At 51.1% G+C, this 13368-nt stretch overlaps 1 protein-coding gene across 3 annotated transcripts in view; it reads right to left on the reverse strand.

Annotated features, from left to right (window-relative positions):
• Positions 1–41: 41 nt before the first annotated feature.
• HAUS5 (HAUS augmin like complex subunit 5) overlaps positions 42–13368 on the reverse strand; it is a 40970-nt gene continuing 27643 nt past the window's right edge. For 2 of the 3 annotated variants that reach the window (XM_063140256.1, XM_063140255.1), the window contains exons 8-19: positions 13108–13187; positions 12486–12546; positions 10996–11123; positions 9885–9963; positions 8696–8841; positions 7508–7670; positions 7172–7252; positions 5463–5608; positions 4804–4918; positions 2435–2573; positions 1114–1246; positions 42–481 (exon numbers count right to left, since the gene is read on the reverse strand). In XM_063140256.1, coding sequence (XP_062996326.1) covers positions 352–481; positions 1114–1246; positions 2435–2573; positions 4804–4918; positions 5463–5608; positions 7172–7252; positions 7508–7670; positions 8696–8841; positions 9885–9963; positions 10996–11123; positions 12486–12546; positions 13108–13187 — 1401 coding nt within the window. In that variant the 3' untranslated portion in view covers positions 42–351. The remainder of the gene's footprint in view (positions 482–1113; positions 1247–2434; positions 2574–4803; positions 4919–5462; positions 5609–7171; positions 7253–7507; positions 7671–8695; positions 8842–9884; positions 9964–10995; positions 11124–12485; positions 12547–13107; positions 13188–13368) is intronic. The other variant, XM_063140257.1, reaches the window with a different exon arrangement.

Below are 13368 nucleotides of genomic sequence, written 5' to 3' on the forward strand. Positions count from 1 at the left end.
ACCCCAAGGTTGTGAGAACGGTGCAAAACAGAGCAAATAAGTAGAAAGCGATGTGTTTATATTTATTCCAAAGAATCAAAAAGGGGGGGAAATGAAGGCACATTCTACTACCTCATCAATCATGCCTACAACGCTACTTCCCCCAAAGAGGGGTGTGTGTGTGTGCGTGCACACACATACACAGAAAGAAAACAATCTCTCACATCAATACAGATGCAATTCCCTTAGCAACCTGGCAGAACTAAGCGCATAACTGAGCCTTGAGCCATGCCCCTTCAGCAATGAGGCCAAGCGGCCTTAAGACATCCACTCCAGCTAGGCCGGGTGGGTTTGCCTGTGCTTGTCTCAGGCCTAGCTGTGCTGCTGCTGCTGCTGCTGCTGCTGGGTCTTGGCGGCCAGGGTCCAGCGTTCCAGCCACTGCTGCAACGTGAAGCCGTGGCGGCGCTCACCGGGGAGCACAAACTGTCCCGGTTGTTCCCACCTAGGAAAGGAGAACAGGGATGAGTTGCAGGCAGGCTCACCCTTCAGTGCTATCTGCTTTTTTAGAGCCCCCCACACTAGAAGCCCCTTCCTCCTCCTCTCACTAGATCGGGTGTTTACAAATTCCACAAGGACCCCCCCTTTCCAGGTTGGACCGCATGCCAGAAGAATTCCTGCAGGTTGCAGGGGATTCTGGGATGCTTTCAGTGGTCCATTCCCTGCCCCTTGCGGATAATTCTGGGACGTTATCACGGATCCAATCCCTGCCTGTTGCAAAGGATTCTGGGATGCCATCCAGGGTTCAACCCCTGCCCACCGCAGAGGATTCTGGGACATCTTCAATGGTCCAATCGTGGTTCAGGGGAAGCATCAGCTTCACAACCACCCTGCAAAGCACGCTAGGCCATGTGACAGGAACTGGCCCAGAGTGATCCGATGAGTTCCATGCCTGAATGGGGATTTGAACCTGGGTCTCGCACTCCTTTCGTCTAAACACTGTTAAGCGCTGGCTTGGAAATAATGGGAGTTGCAGTCCAACACTCTTCTGGAGAGCACCAGGCTGTGCAAGGCTGTTCTAACCATTACGCCATACTGTCTCTTGTTCTTGTTGACTCCCACCCCCGCCCCACTCACCAGGCATCCACGATGGCCTGCACCTCCGGCCAATGCACTATACGACTCCTGCATTGCTCCGTCACCCGCTGGATCCGGGGCAGCAACTCCTCGGCCTGCTGCTGATCGTGGGCCTGCACCTCTCGCACCAGGGCTGGCGACAGAGAACAAAGGACATCAGCTGGACATCAGGAAAATCTTCCTGACTGTTAGAGCAGTACGTCAATGGAATCAGTTGCCTGGTGAGGTTGTGGGCTCTCCCACACTAGAGGCCTTCAAGAGGCAGCTGGACAAGCATCTGTCAGGGATGCTTTAGGGTGGATTCCTGCATTGAGCAGGGGGTTGGCCTCGATGGCCTTGTAGGCCCCTTCCAACTCTGCTATTCTATGATTCTATGAAAGGTGTTCATTCGTTCATTCATTTTAAACGCCACTTTTCAAGGAAAACCCTTACAAGGCTTGCAGTATCATACGAAAACAACGCGATTTAGACGACAAACCTCCCCCAAATATATGAAACGTAAAACACGCTCAACTAAAGCAGGGGCATGAGCACATCCCAGTCGGGGCCGGCGAAGGAAAGTCACCCTTCGTATCAGACAGGCATCAGCAATTAAAATCAAGAGTGAAATAAAACGGGTGTTAAGGTCCATTTAAAAACAGCCAAAGTCGGGCGCACATCCTGTGAGAAGGCGTTCCAGAAAGATGGGGCCACCGCAGAAAAGGCTCCCGTCAGTCTAGATCAGCCTTCCTCAACCTGGGGCGCTCCAGATGTGTTGGACTGCATCTCCCAGAATGCCCCAGCCAGCTGGCTGGGGCATTCTGGGAGTTGTAGTCCAACACATCTGGAGCGCCCCAGGTTGAGGAAGGCTGGTCTAGATGATGGTTGAAAGGGACCAGGAATGGCCGGGGTGAGGACCTTGAGCCCCTCCAGGTACTGCTGGACTGCAACTCCCATCAAACCTCGATAGCCCAGCCAATGGTGAGTGAAGATGGGGGTTACAGTCCGACATCTGGAGGACCACACGTTCCCCGTCCTTGTAGTACGAGCAGGACAGCAGGGGTGCTGTGCTTGGAGGTGTGCACCTTGGCTTTTGTCTCCCACCTTTGTTTGGGGGTACCCACAATGCCACCATCGCTGCTTACAAAACGTGTGTGTGTGTGTGTGTAAGGTCTAGATTTTGGAAATCATTCGTGCCCACGTCCATCCGGCGCCTTGCTTCCGCCCGTAAGCAAAAGGCACGAAGGAGGACGCGTATTATTCAGGATCTGTAGGTTCTTCAGCCAAGAATGGGAGAAGGAGACCACGCAAGGGCTTGAAAGATAACCGAAAGCCAACTCACCTTGCACGTTGGGCTCGGGGGCGTTCTCCAGCTGGCACTGTAGGCCCCCCAACGCCCTCTGTTTGGAACCCAGGCGGGCGCGGAGGTAACGGAGCACCTTCTTCAGCTTCGCCATGTGGGGGAGCAGCTGCTCAGGGGCCTGGAGAGAAGCAGGGGGAGCACAGCTCAGATCTACCTTGTTTGACCACTGCGAAATCCATCTGGGATCACACGAACCTGGGAAGCTGCCTTTGACCAGGTCACTCTAGTTACCCATCTGCCTCAGTACTTCCCACAGCAGGCTTCCCCCAACCTGGTGCCCTCCCGATGTTTCGGACTGTAATTCCCAACACCCATGACCACTGGCCATGATGGCTGAGGCTGGAGAGATCTGAAGTGCAAAACCTCTGGAGGGCACCAGGTCGGGGGAGGACCGATCTACTCCAATTGGCAGCAGCAGCTACCCGGTAGCGAAGGGCCCTTCCTGGAGTCGGAAGACTTAAAGACAGTAGTGCACGTGCTGGTAACTTTGAGGCCTGACTTCTGCAATGCGCTCTACATAGGGCTACCTTTGTGCCTAGTCCGGAAACTTCAACTACTTCAAAATATGGCATCCAGGCTGGACTCTGGTACACCTTGGGGGGACCACATTACACCAGTTTTAAAATCTTTTCACTGGCTGCCGATTAGTTTCCAGGCAAAGTATAAAGTGTTGGTTATCACCTTTAAAGCCCTACATGGTTTGGGTCCAGGCTACCTGCAGGACCGCCTTCTCCCGTACAATCCGTCCCGCACACTCAGGTCTTCTGGGAAGAACTTCCTTCAGCCAGCCAAAAGTAGGCTGACAGGTATTACCCAGAGGACCTTTTCCACTGCTGCTCCCAGACTGTGGAATGGCCAGCCAGAGGAGATTCGTCAACTTGACAGTCTTTTAGCATTTAAGAATGCTATAAACACTGATCTCTTCCGGCAGGCCTATCCAGTGGAATTTTAGGATGCTTTTAGTATGTTTTTAGGAAGTTTTAACAATGTAGATTGTGTTTTGAACAACTCCTTGTTGTCCCCTGCCTCGATTAGGATGGCGAGGCGGGTTAGAAATAAATTTATTATAATTGTTATCACTGCTACCTGACCCTTTTTTAATTGGAAGCGTCAGGGATTGGACCAGGGTGATGTGCTCTGCCACTGAGCTATCGCCCAACTATCGCCCACAACTTCTCCAAAATGATCCAACCCAAACTGCTTCGTCTAGTTCAGGAGTGACCAGACTTGCTGGATCTACTTTGTTTTTGGTTTTTATTTTATTTTTCTATCAACCAGAGCTTGATGCAAAAAAAGAAGAAAGAAAAAAGAAAGAAAGAGACACTAAGAATTAAGGAGCTGTGAGACCAAGGATTGGTTTTGAATACCAGAACTGAATGGTGCTCATGGTCCTGGCAGACAAATATCTACTCCTGGTGGCTCCAAACTTTCCTCATTTCAGCAGCAAGGGAACCATTTTATTTCTACTTCTGGTTAGGAAGCGAGAGTCAGAAATCGTTGCCGATTTCTGATTCTCTAGATGAGTATTGCGTCATCTAGAGTTGCCTCATCTAGAGTATTGTGTCCAGTTCTGGGCTCCACATTTCAAGAAGGACGCAGACAAGCTGGAGCGTGTTCAGAGGAGGGCAACCAGGATGATCAGGGGTCTGGAAACAAAGCCCTATGAAGAGAGACTGAAAGAACTGGGCACGTTTAGCCTGGAGAAGAGAAGATTGAGGGGAGACATGATAGCACTCTTCAAATACTTAAAAGGTTGTCACACAGAGGAGGGCCAGGATCTCTTCTCGATCCTCCCAGACTGCAGGACACAGAATAACGGGCTCAAGTTAAAGGAAGCCAGATTCCAGCTGGACATCAGGAAAAACTTCCTGACTGTTAGAGCAGTATGACAATGGAATCAGTTACCTAGGGAGGTTGTGGCCTCTCCCACACTAGAGGCCTTCAAGAGGCAGCTGGACAACCATATGTTAGGGATGCTTTAGGGTGGATTCCTGCATTGAGCAGGGGGTTGGACTCGATGGCCTTGTAGGCCCCTTCCAACGCTGCTATTCTATGATCTACATAAATCCTTGCCGAGAGAATAGGGAAGGCTGAAGATGTGTGGTATAGCATGTGCTTTGAGGGCAAAAGACCCCAGGCATCTCTTACTGGGGCTAGGAAGGAATCCCTGGAGAGTCATTGCTGCCAGTCAGTGCCGACAGCACTGGGCTAGATGGACCAAGGGTCTGACTCATTATTAGGCAGCTTCTTCTATACTGAGATTCCCCCAGAGATCTACCAGTAGGGCACAGGCCTCCGTCCTGGTGACCCTGGATACTGCCCCAAGCCCACAGCAGGGAAGTACAAACCTTGTAAAGGGGGAAAGCAGCTGCGTTGCACACGTTCAGGAAGGCCCGGTACTCGGCTGGCGCTGTGCGGCTCAGGCGGTGGATAGACAGCTCATGGGCAGGGATGCACTGAGACCTGGAAGGCGGGGGCAGAAATGAGGGCTTTCAGTGCTCCAGCCCCTGGGTCTGAAGTCCGAAGCAGAACGAGGAGGATTCGTTCCGCTGCTGACGCCGGGTTGGTACGAGCATGGAATGATCCCCAACCCGAACCTTGCCCTGGGATGGATGTACTCCACCCTTAAAAGCCTAGTTGCGAGACCTGCATAAATTATACAAGTCGATCTATTCTGCCATTTCTGCTAGTTTGGCCAGTTTATCCTAGTTTGGCTCGTCATGAGAGGTGCCAGGGCATGGACACCCCGCCCGCCCGCCCGCTTATGCCTGGCAACCCCCTGTATCACAGTCATTTCTTTGGCGTCTAAATTTTCAGCAGATATGAACCCAGACACTTTCAATCATAACTTGCTTTTTTTAAAAGAAGAAAAAAAAAAGATGAGATTCTCAGGGAACTGAACCAATCGTCACCTACAACATGTTGTGCTTCTTCACCCCCATGCCCTCCCCCTACCCTCAGCTTAAAGCATCACTCCCCAGTCAGGAGGCTCTTGGGAAGGACTCACCCCGGGAGCTCACGGCGCAGCAGACAAGGCAGGGCGACGGCCCTGAACTGCCGGACCGTGCGGTCCACCTGGTCACGCAGTTGCTGCGTTGCCAACTCCAGCCGTTGTGCCTGAGGCAGCAGTTTCTTCTCTATGAAGTCCTGGATCTAAGAAAGAGAGAGAGAGAGACACTCTGTAAGTCAACACATGCACCAAATAAGAATACAGTATTTCTGGGCGCAGGAACTAGCATCCCAATCTCCTCCGTTCACATTAAAAGTTTAAAAAAAGTTTCAAGTCTTCAATAAGAACCTAAGAAGAGCCCTGATGGATCAGACCAAGGGTTCATCTAGCCCAGCACTGTTCAACCAGCCTGAACAAGCAGGGCATGGTGCAACAGCACCCTCCCACCCATGTTCCCCAGCAACTGGTGCACACAGGCTTACTGCCTCGAATACTGGAGATAGCACACAACCATCAGGGCTAGAAGCCATTGATAGCCTTCGCCTCCAGAAACTGATCCACCCTCCTTTTAAAGCCATCCAAATGGGTGGCCATCACTACATCTTGTGGCAGTGAGTTCCATAATTTAACTATGCGCTGTGTGAAGAAGTACTTCTTTTTTTTTGTCCTGAATCTCCCACCAATCAGCTCCATGGGATGACCCCGGGTTCTAGTATTTTGAGAGAGGGAGAAAAATGCCTCCCCATCCACATTCTCCATACCATGCATAATTTTGTACACCTCTATCATGTCTCCCCTCAGCCTCCTTTTTTCCAGGCTAAACAATCCCAGTGGATGTAACCTTCCCTCGTAGGGGAGATGCTCCATCTCCTTAATCATTTTAGTTGCCCTTTTCTGCACTTTTTCCAGCTCTATAATATCCTTTTTTAGGTGTGGTGACCAGAACTGTACACTGTATTCTAAGTGTGGTCGCACCATAGATTTGTATAAGGGCAGTATGATACTGGCTGTTTTATTCTCAGTTCCTTTTCTTACAATGCCTAACATGGAGTTTGCCTTCTTTGCAGCAGCCACACACTGGGTGGACATTTTCATCGAGCTGTCCACCACAATCCCAACGTTGCTGTCCAACCCTGCCTGGGTTAGCAAAGGCCCTGGCAGGAAAACAGGAAAGCTGCTTTATATTGAGTCAGACCACGGATCCACCTAGTCCAATACTGTCCACACTGGCTGGCAGCAGCTTTCTGGGATTTCAGGGAGGATTTCCAGGGATCGAACCTGGGTCCTTCTTCATGCAAAGCGGATGCTCTACCCCCTACCACCAAATATCCTATGCAGCTTCTGAGAAAGCTTTGGTCGCTCTTGCCAGGGGGACTCTATAGTCGCTGAAAATAACCAACAGTGTGCGGCAAAGGAGTCAATGGTACATGAAATGATAATCCACGATTGAATAACCAACCGTGGTGTGAAAAGATCCCAACGGACGACACAACAACCCACTGTTGACTATTTAACCCACTGTTGCTTATCGTGTCGTACGAACCCAGTCACTGAGACAGCCCTGCCGAGCTCCACGGACGTTGCTTAGCCTGACCACACAGACACGCCTTGCCACGCTTCTCCTCCCTATTTCCAAGGACCAGAATTCCGCCCACCCCTTGCATAAATAAAGGAACTAAAGGGAACGTGAACTGCCCAGGGAGCTTCGGCTATTGGGCGGTATAAAAATGCAATCAATCAATCAATCAATCAAATAAACGTCTCACCTCAGCCTGGTCCTTGGGAAGCTGGGACTTAATAAACGAAGTGCCCCTGATGAGGGTCCGGATGTGCTGCTGCTTCTCCTTCTGTGGGAGGCAGGCAGAGTGAAAGAGTCAGAAAGGGTCCTAGGAGGTCATCTAGTCAAACCCCCTGCTCAACACAGGAATCTTGTACGGACAGCAGCCTGGATGGACAGCCGCCCAGCCTCTGCACGAATACCTCCAGCGAAGGAGAGCCCCACCACCTCACCCGCCTCATCACCGCACCTAACAGCAGACTGCTGTTGGATCCCAGCCCAATGGCTCCCCACCCCCCTTGCTTGCCCGCTTCTAAACACTCACCACCAGGTGGCGGAAGTCTAGGATGCGCTGGCGTTTTGCCTGCAAGCCCTGCAGCTCCGCCTGTCGGGTCTTCACCACCTCGTCCAGCTCACGGCAGCCCTGCGCCAAGCCGTCCCGGTATCCCCGCAATCTCACGGCCCGGAGTTCCAGCTCAAACACAGCTCTGGATTGGAAGGGTGGGGGTGGGATGCGGAGAAAGGGAAAAAGTCAGCCAAAACTAGAGTGACAACTGTTCTCCTCTGCTGCTCCCAGACTGTGGGATGGCCTGCCGGGAGAGATTCGTCAACTGAACCAATTTTAAAAAACCGTAAAGACTGATCTCTTCCAGCAGTCTTACCCAGATGAATTTTAAGATGTCTGATTATTTTAATATTGTATCAGTTTTATGTTTTTAATCAGTCTTATGCATTTAATGGTATTTTTGTATTTAATGTTGTTCCCTGTCTTGATCCAGAGGGAGGCAGGTAATAATAAATATATTGTTATTATTCGTCAATGCGGCAGGGCAAGTGAGAGGGAGGAAACGCAGCCCGTTAACAACCTGTGTCAACCTTTACTAGTTTTATTAGTATTACCTGTTTTTACAGTATTTTTAAGTTTTATTCTGTAATAAACAAACAACAAACAAGCAAATACACCAATTTTAAAATTCGATGATAGTCCAGTTGATGTGCAACGCATTCCAAGCTATTTCAGCCTAAAAGATCTGTCCAAAGTTGATCATGAGATGACCGAGCGTGGCTCTTGTGATCCTCCATCCTCTGACGGCGCTCCTAAGGAACACCTGAGAGTGTCCCCAGAACACCTGGGTCCCAGATTCCACATGCTGGAGAAGCCCGCAGCCTAACTGAACATGACTAGATACAGAAAGGAAATCGTATTATGGTCACCTTTCTTTACGCACCAAAATGCTCAAACGTAGGTAAGCAACACTCCGGTAAGACCTTTGCATTGCAAGTCACTCTGGGAAGTGCAAGCTTTCGCACTAGCACATGGACATCTATAAAAAAGGGACCTGAAGCAGCCTTTTCAACAACCTGACGCCTTCCAGGCATGTTGAATCACAACTCCCATCATCCCCAGTCTGGGGGTGAGCGGAAGGTAGATCTAAAGTAACCTGTGCAACCCCCTTTCCTGCCATCTCCCCCCAGCAGGGAATCACAGACGCTGGAGACAGACACCCCGTACCTGGCCAGGATGGAGTGCTCAGAGCCATCGGGCAGCAGACGATGCATCTCCTGGACAACGGCTTCCAACTGGGCCAAAAGGGACCTCTCCTGGGCATGCAGCGGGATCTGCCGCACGCAGAGCATCTCACACTTGCTCCAGCCCTCCTGCCACCAGAAGAGAAGAAGGACCCATGAGCCCCGTCTCTCTCTTTGGAAAGCTTCCGGCACAGGGCAAGCCGGGGGTACCCCCTGCCCCAGTGAAATCCTAGCATCCAGTCTAAAGTTGGGCAGAACAACCACATGCTTCCAGGAATTTGAGTTTTCAAAGAGCAGGCGCGTCGAACCCCTTTCAGCCTAGGGGCCGAATTCCATTTTGGGAAAAACTCTTGGGGAGGGGAGAACTGCATCTAGTGGGCGGGGCCAAAGGCAAAAGAGGCGGGGCCCAAAATGCCAGCGTAGTTCAGCTTGGAGTTCTTACTGCCAGTAACGAAGCCTTAAAAGTGGCACTTCAACCTTGTAGAACGGGGAAGGAATTGCTCAAAACCTGGGAAACCTGGTTCTGGGGAAGGGGAGGCGGCTAGGGCCACCTGAGGAAGCCCAGGTGGGAAAGGGGTGGCCAAGGAAAGAGAGAGGTCACTTAACCAGAACAAAGGAATTGAAGGGTACCAATGGCGCATGGAGTAACTGTTGTGGCGAGTGACAGCTAGTTATCCCTGAACAATTACTGTGAACATGTAGATGCAATAACGAAAGCCAAACAGTCCAAGCGATGTACACAACAGCCTAAGACATGCTACTCCAGATATTTCTAGCTGTTTCGTTTCTTTATCAGATCGCTCCTAACTCCTTAATTGCAGGCACCCGGTCTTCCCTCTAATGAGCGTTGAATCTCCCCCAGCTAGATCGGACGGAAACGCCAAAGCTGTGGCCCGCAGGCCTGAGGCTCGACACCCCTCCTTTAAGAGTTATCTCTCCCAGAACCCCCCTCGCCAAGTTGCGGGCGGCCACATCACTTGTAGACGTGGGTCACCTGACTGAGCGGCCTTCAAATGCTGAAGAGTTTTCAGTGGGTGAAGCGCCTGATGGGAAAGTTGCCATTAGCAGCGGCTCATCCCTTGATGCCAGTTCTCACTTGATGGCCCTCGTCAGTGGCGGACGAACACGAGTGGGTGAACGCTCTGCAACGAGGCAGCTTCAAACCTCCTCACCTGTATGAGGCCCCGGACGGAGGGCAGTTTGTCCACTGGGTCTGAGACGTCCTCCAGGTGGGCTCTGTCATAACGGAACCTGAGCGAGGGGACAGAATGGGCAAGGCTGGACATCCTGACATGCTTCCGAGGTCCCCGGTGCCAGCTCCAGCTTTTAGAGCCCTCTGACGGGCACTCTCCCACGTCCGCCCCACCCCTGAGTGAGCACGGATGGGACTGCCAGGTGGCAGACGGCAGCTGGGTTTCCATGAACACCGTGTGGCTTGGGATCACTGGAAAAATTCCCACAATGCCCTGGAGCGATGCAAAGTTAGGAGCGCTTCAGGGCACTGCGGGACGTCGAAATGGTTGGCGCCCATTTGGAGCTCCGGAAAAAGGAGGGCAGCACAGGCAAGGCGTGAATGGTGGGCCCTTCTGGCGTGGTGGGAGCTTAGCAGCAACCAGAGGATGCTGGATGCTCTCGCCAGCCTTGGAGACGCCCCCTTCTTGGCAACAGAAATCTACAAAACTCCTCCCATTCCCCTCCTGGGACAGCTTAGAAAAAAGGGGAGACAGGACAGAGGTGTACAAAGGTATGCAGGGCGTGAAGAGTCCCGACAAGGAGACATTTTTCTCCCTCTTTCAAAACACTAGAACCTGGGGCCATCCTATGAAGCCGATGGCTGGGAGGTTCAGAACAGAGAAAGGGAAGGACTTCTTCGCACAGCGCATAGTCAAACGATGGAATTCACTTTCCACAAGACGGAGTGATGGCCACCAATTCGGATGGCTCTAAAAGGGGGCTGGACTAATTCATGGAGAAGGCGATCAATGGCTACTAGCCCTGATGGCCCTGTGCTACCTCCAGTACCATTAGCTGCACGCCTATGTACACCAGTTGCTGAGGAACATGGGCAGGAGGGTGCTGTTGCACTCGTGCCCTGCTTGTGGGTCGATTTATTTATTTATTAAGACATTTGTATCCCGCCCTATATCACAAGGATCTCAGGGCAGCATACAGATAAAAAAATTTCCCATTAACAGCTGGTTGGCCTCTGGGTGAGCGGAATGCTGGACTAGATAGGCCTTGCGTCTGACCTAGCAGGGTTCCTCTGATGGGCTGAGGACCTACTTGAGCGCTTCCACGTCACGGGGGATGTTGAGGCTGTCGGCCAACTCCTGCAGCTGCTGCGTGTTCCGAAGAGCCAGGTGCTCCAGGGCTGAAAGGATGTGGGCAGGTGGGTGGGAGCCAACAACGGTCTGCAGGGAGACACAGAATGGTAGCAGTGGATCTCCACCCACCCCCCACCCCAAAGAAGAGACACTATTCATAAGTTGCTGGAGCCCAACTCCGCCTCCAATCCCACTGGTCCCAAATCAGTCAAACCAACAGAACTGGAAAAATATTCCCAATTCTTCGGCACTGGAATCAATTTTTCAGAAGCCCGGATGGCTGGATACCTGGGATTTTTCCAGCCCATGTTTAAACCACCAACACCTCTCCCCAAACCCCAAACCCCCTGCTAGCTCTTGCTATCCACATGGCGTTCTTGCAGGTGGAGGGGAGACATGCAGAGGTCCCCAACCGCAGGATTGCAATCGCCTAGTTTGTCCCGGTAGTAAATGTCTCCCAGAACATGCAGTCAGGAGAAAGAAGGGTGTGTGTGTGTGTGTGTGTGTGTGTGGTGTCTGACAATACATGGGCTTGGGCCAAGTGGAGAGAGGGCCAAGCAGAGGGAATGAGATCGAACGTAAGGGGAAATAAGGAAGCAGATATAACTGCGAGCAGAGTTTTAAAGACGAAGAGGACTAGAAGCTTGAGTCAAGGAGTACAACATGGGTACTGCAGTGAAGGAGAGAGATGACTGAGGCATTCTGAACAGCAGAGCAAGAGGGAAGGCAGGAAGGGGACGTTTTCAATAGCCTAAGAGTGCGATCTTATGCATGTTTAGACAGAAAGGAGTCCTACAATTCCCAGTTGTAAAACGTCTTTGTCTAAACATGTATAGGATTGTGCCTTACAAAAGTAATGGAAGGCAGTAGTTATTAAGTAGTACTATATAAAGTGCCAAAAAAGGCACACAACTACTCCAAACACCAATAAAAGGTGATAATTATCAAATAACCCATTTATTTACAATTGATAAAGCCAACTGATGTGTCTCAAAGTGGTTAACCATCACAATGTTGGGCACTATAACAACCAATCATATATGCAAGAATACAAATCTAATACAGGATTGTGCCTTAAACAAGTAACTAAACTATGATCGTGCCACAAAGCTAGGTGTGTTCCGGCAATCCCATTCCCACCAATCCCACTTACAAGCGGAGATGTGCGAAGAAAAGGACCACAGTCCAGTAGCCGAGCACACTCTTTGCAGGCAGAAGGCCCCAAGTTCAATCCCCGGCTTCTCCGGTTAAAAAAGAATCAGGTTGCCCCGTGAGGGAAAAGCACCCTGCCTGGGAAGGTGGAGCAGGCAATACCGGCCCCCGTCTAAGACAAGCCAGCTTCCTACGTCCCCAGAGATTAAGAGTCCACCCGGGAGAAAGGATCTTGTGCCTTTCACAGCAGCATCTCAGCCCATCACTGGAGACCCTACGGTGCGCCGTCTGCCTTACCTCCACGAAGCTCAGCCAGTGCTGGTAAGAGGAACTCAGTTGGTCCTCGCTCATCCCGCTGCTAAGAGACATGGGGAAGGGGCATTAGAAACACACACACACAAAAGGAGATCAGCTGAACACAACGCTTAAGCGAAAGGCACGAAATGCAGGAAGAGAACTCTGAAATTGACGTAACGAAGGACGAAAAATAAGAGTATGGGGCTCAGCTGCTTTTATTCAGTCTTGCTTTTATTTTTTAATTTTATTTTTTTTTAAAAAAAAAACTTGATTCCCTGTCAGCCAAACAGCCCTGCTGGATGGGGATGATGGGATCTGTAGCCCAACACATTTGGGGGGGGGGGGGAAGGTTGTTTTAAAAAGGTAAGCACCAGCACTTGGGAGCTGTTCAACGAGACGGTTTAAAAGCCGCTTCTTGTCCCAGATTTCTAGGCAGCCGCCATAAAGAATGTAGAAAAGATGTTACTTGGGGATTTTTGGCGGCCCACGACGAGCGGAGGGAGACCGTTCCATTGCAACGTAACCGAAAGCCAACCAACAAGATGAGGCTTGAACGAGAGACAGTGTGCGTGTGTGTGTGCGTGCGTGCGCGTACGAGAGAGAGAAAGAAAGGGGGGCTTACGGAAAACTCCCAGATACACTGCGCTCAAAGAGGGTCTTCAAGAACCGGTAACGGAGCTGGCAAGCTTCCTGGACATCTCGCTGGAGAAACAGAACAAAACAAGCAAAATGAATTGTTGCGCATCAAATTTGAAATGGTTTTCATCGGGCCTGTTCAGACGACACTTCGGGCTCTGTGGTTAGCTAAACTGTGGTTCCCTGGGGTTAGCACTAACCACAAGCCACGCTGTCGCACACAACACTTCAAGCCACGGTTAGAGCC

Source organism: Elgaria multicarinata, chromosome 13 (genome assembly GCF_023053635.1).
Source record: "Elgaria multicarinata webbii isolate HBS135686 ecotype San Diego chromosome 13, rElgMul1.1.pri, whole genome shotgun sequence".
Classification (NCBI taxonomy): Eukaryota; Metazoa; Chordata; class Lepidosauria; order Squamata; family Anguidae; genus Elgaria; species Elgaria multicarinata.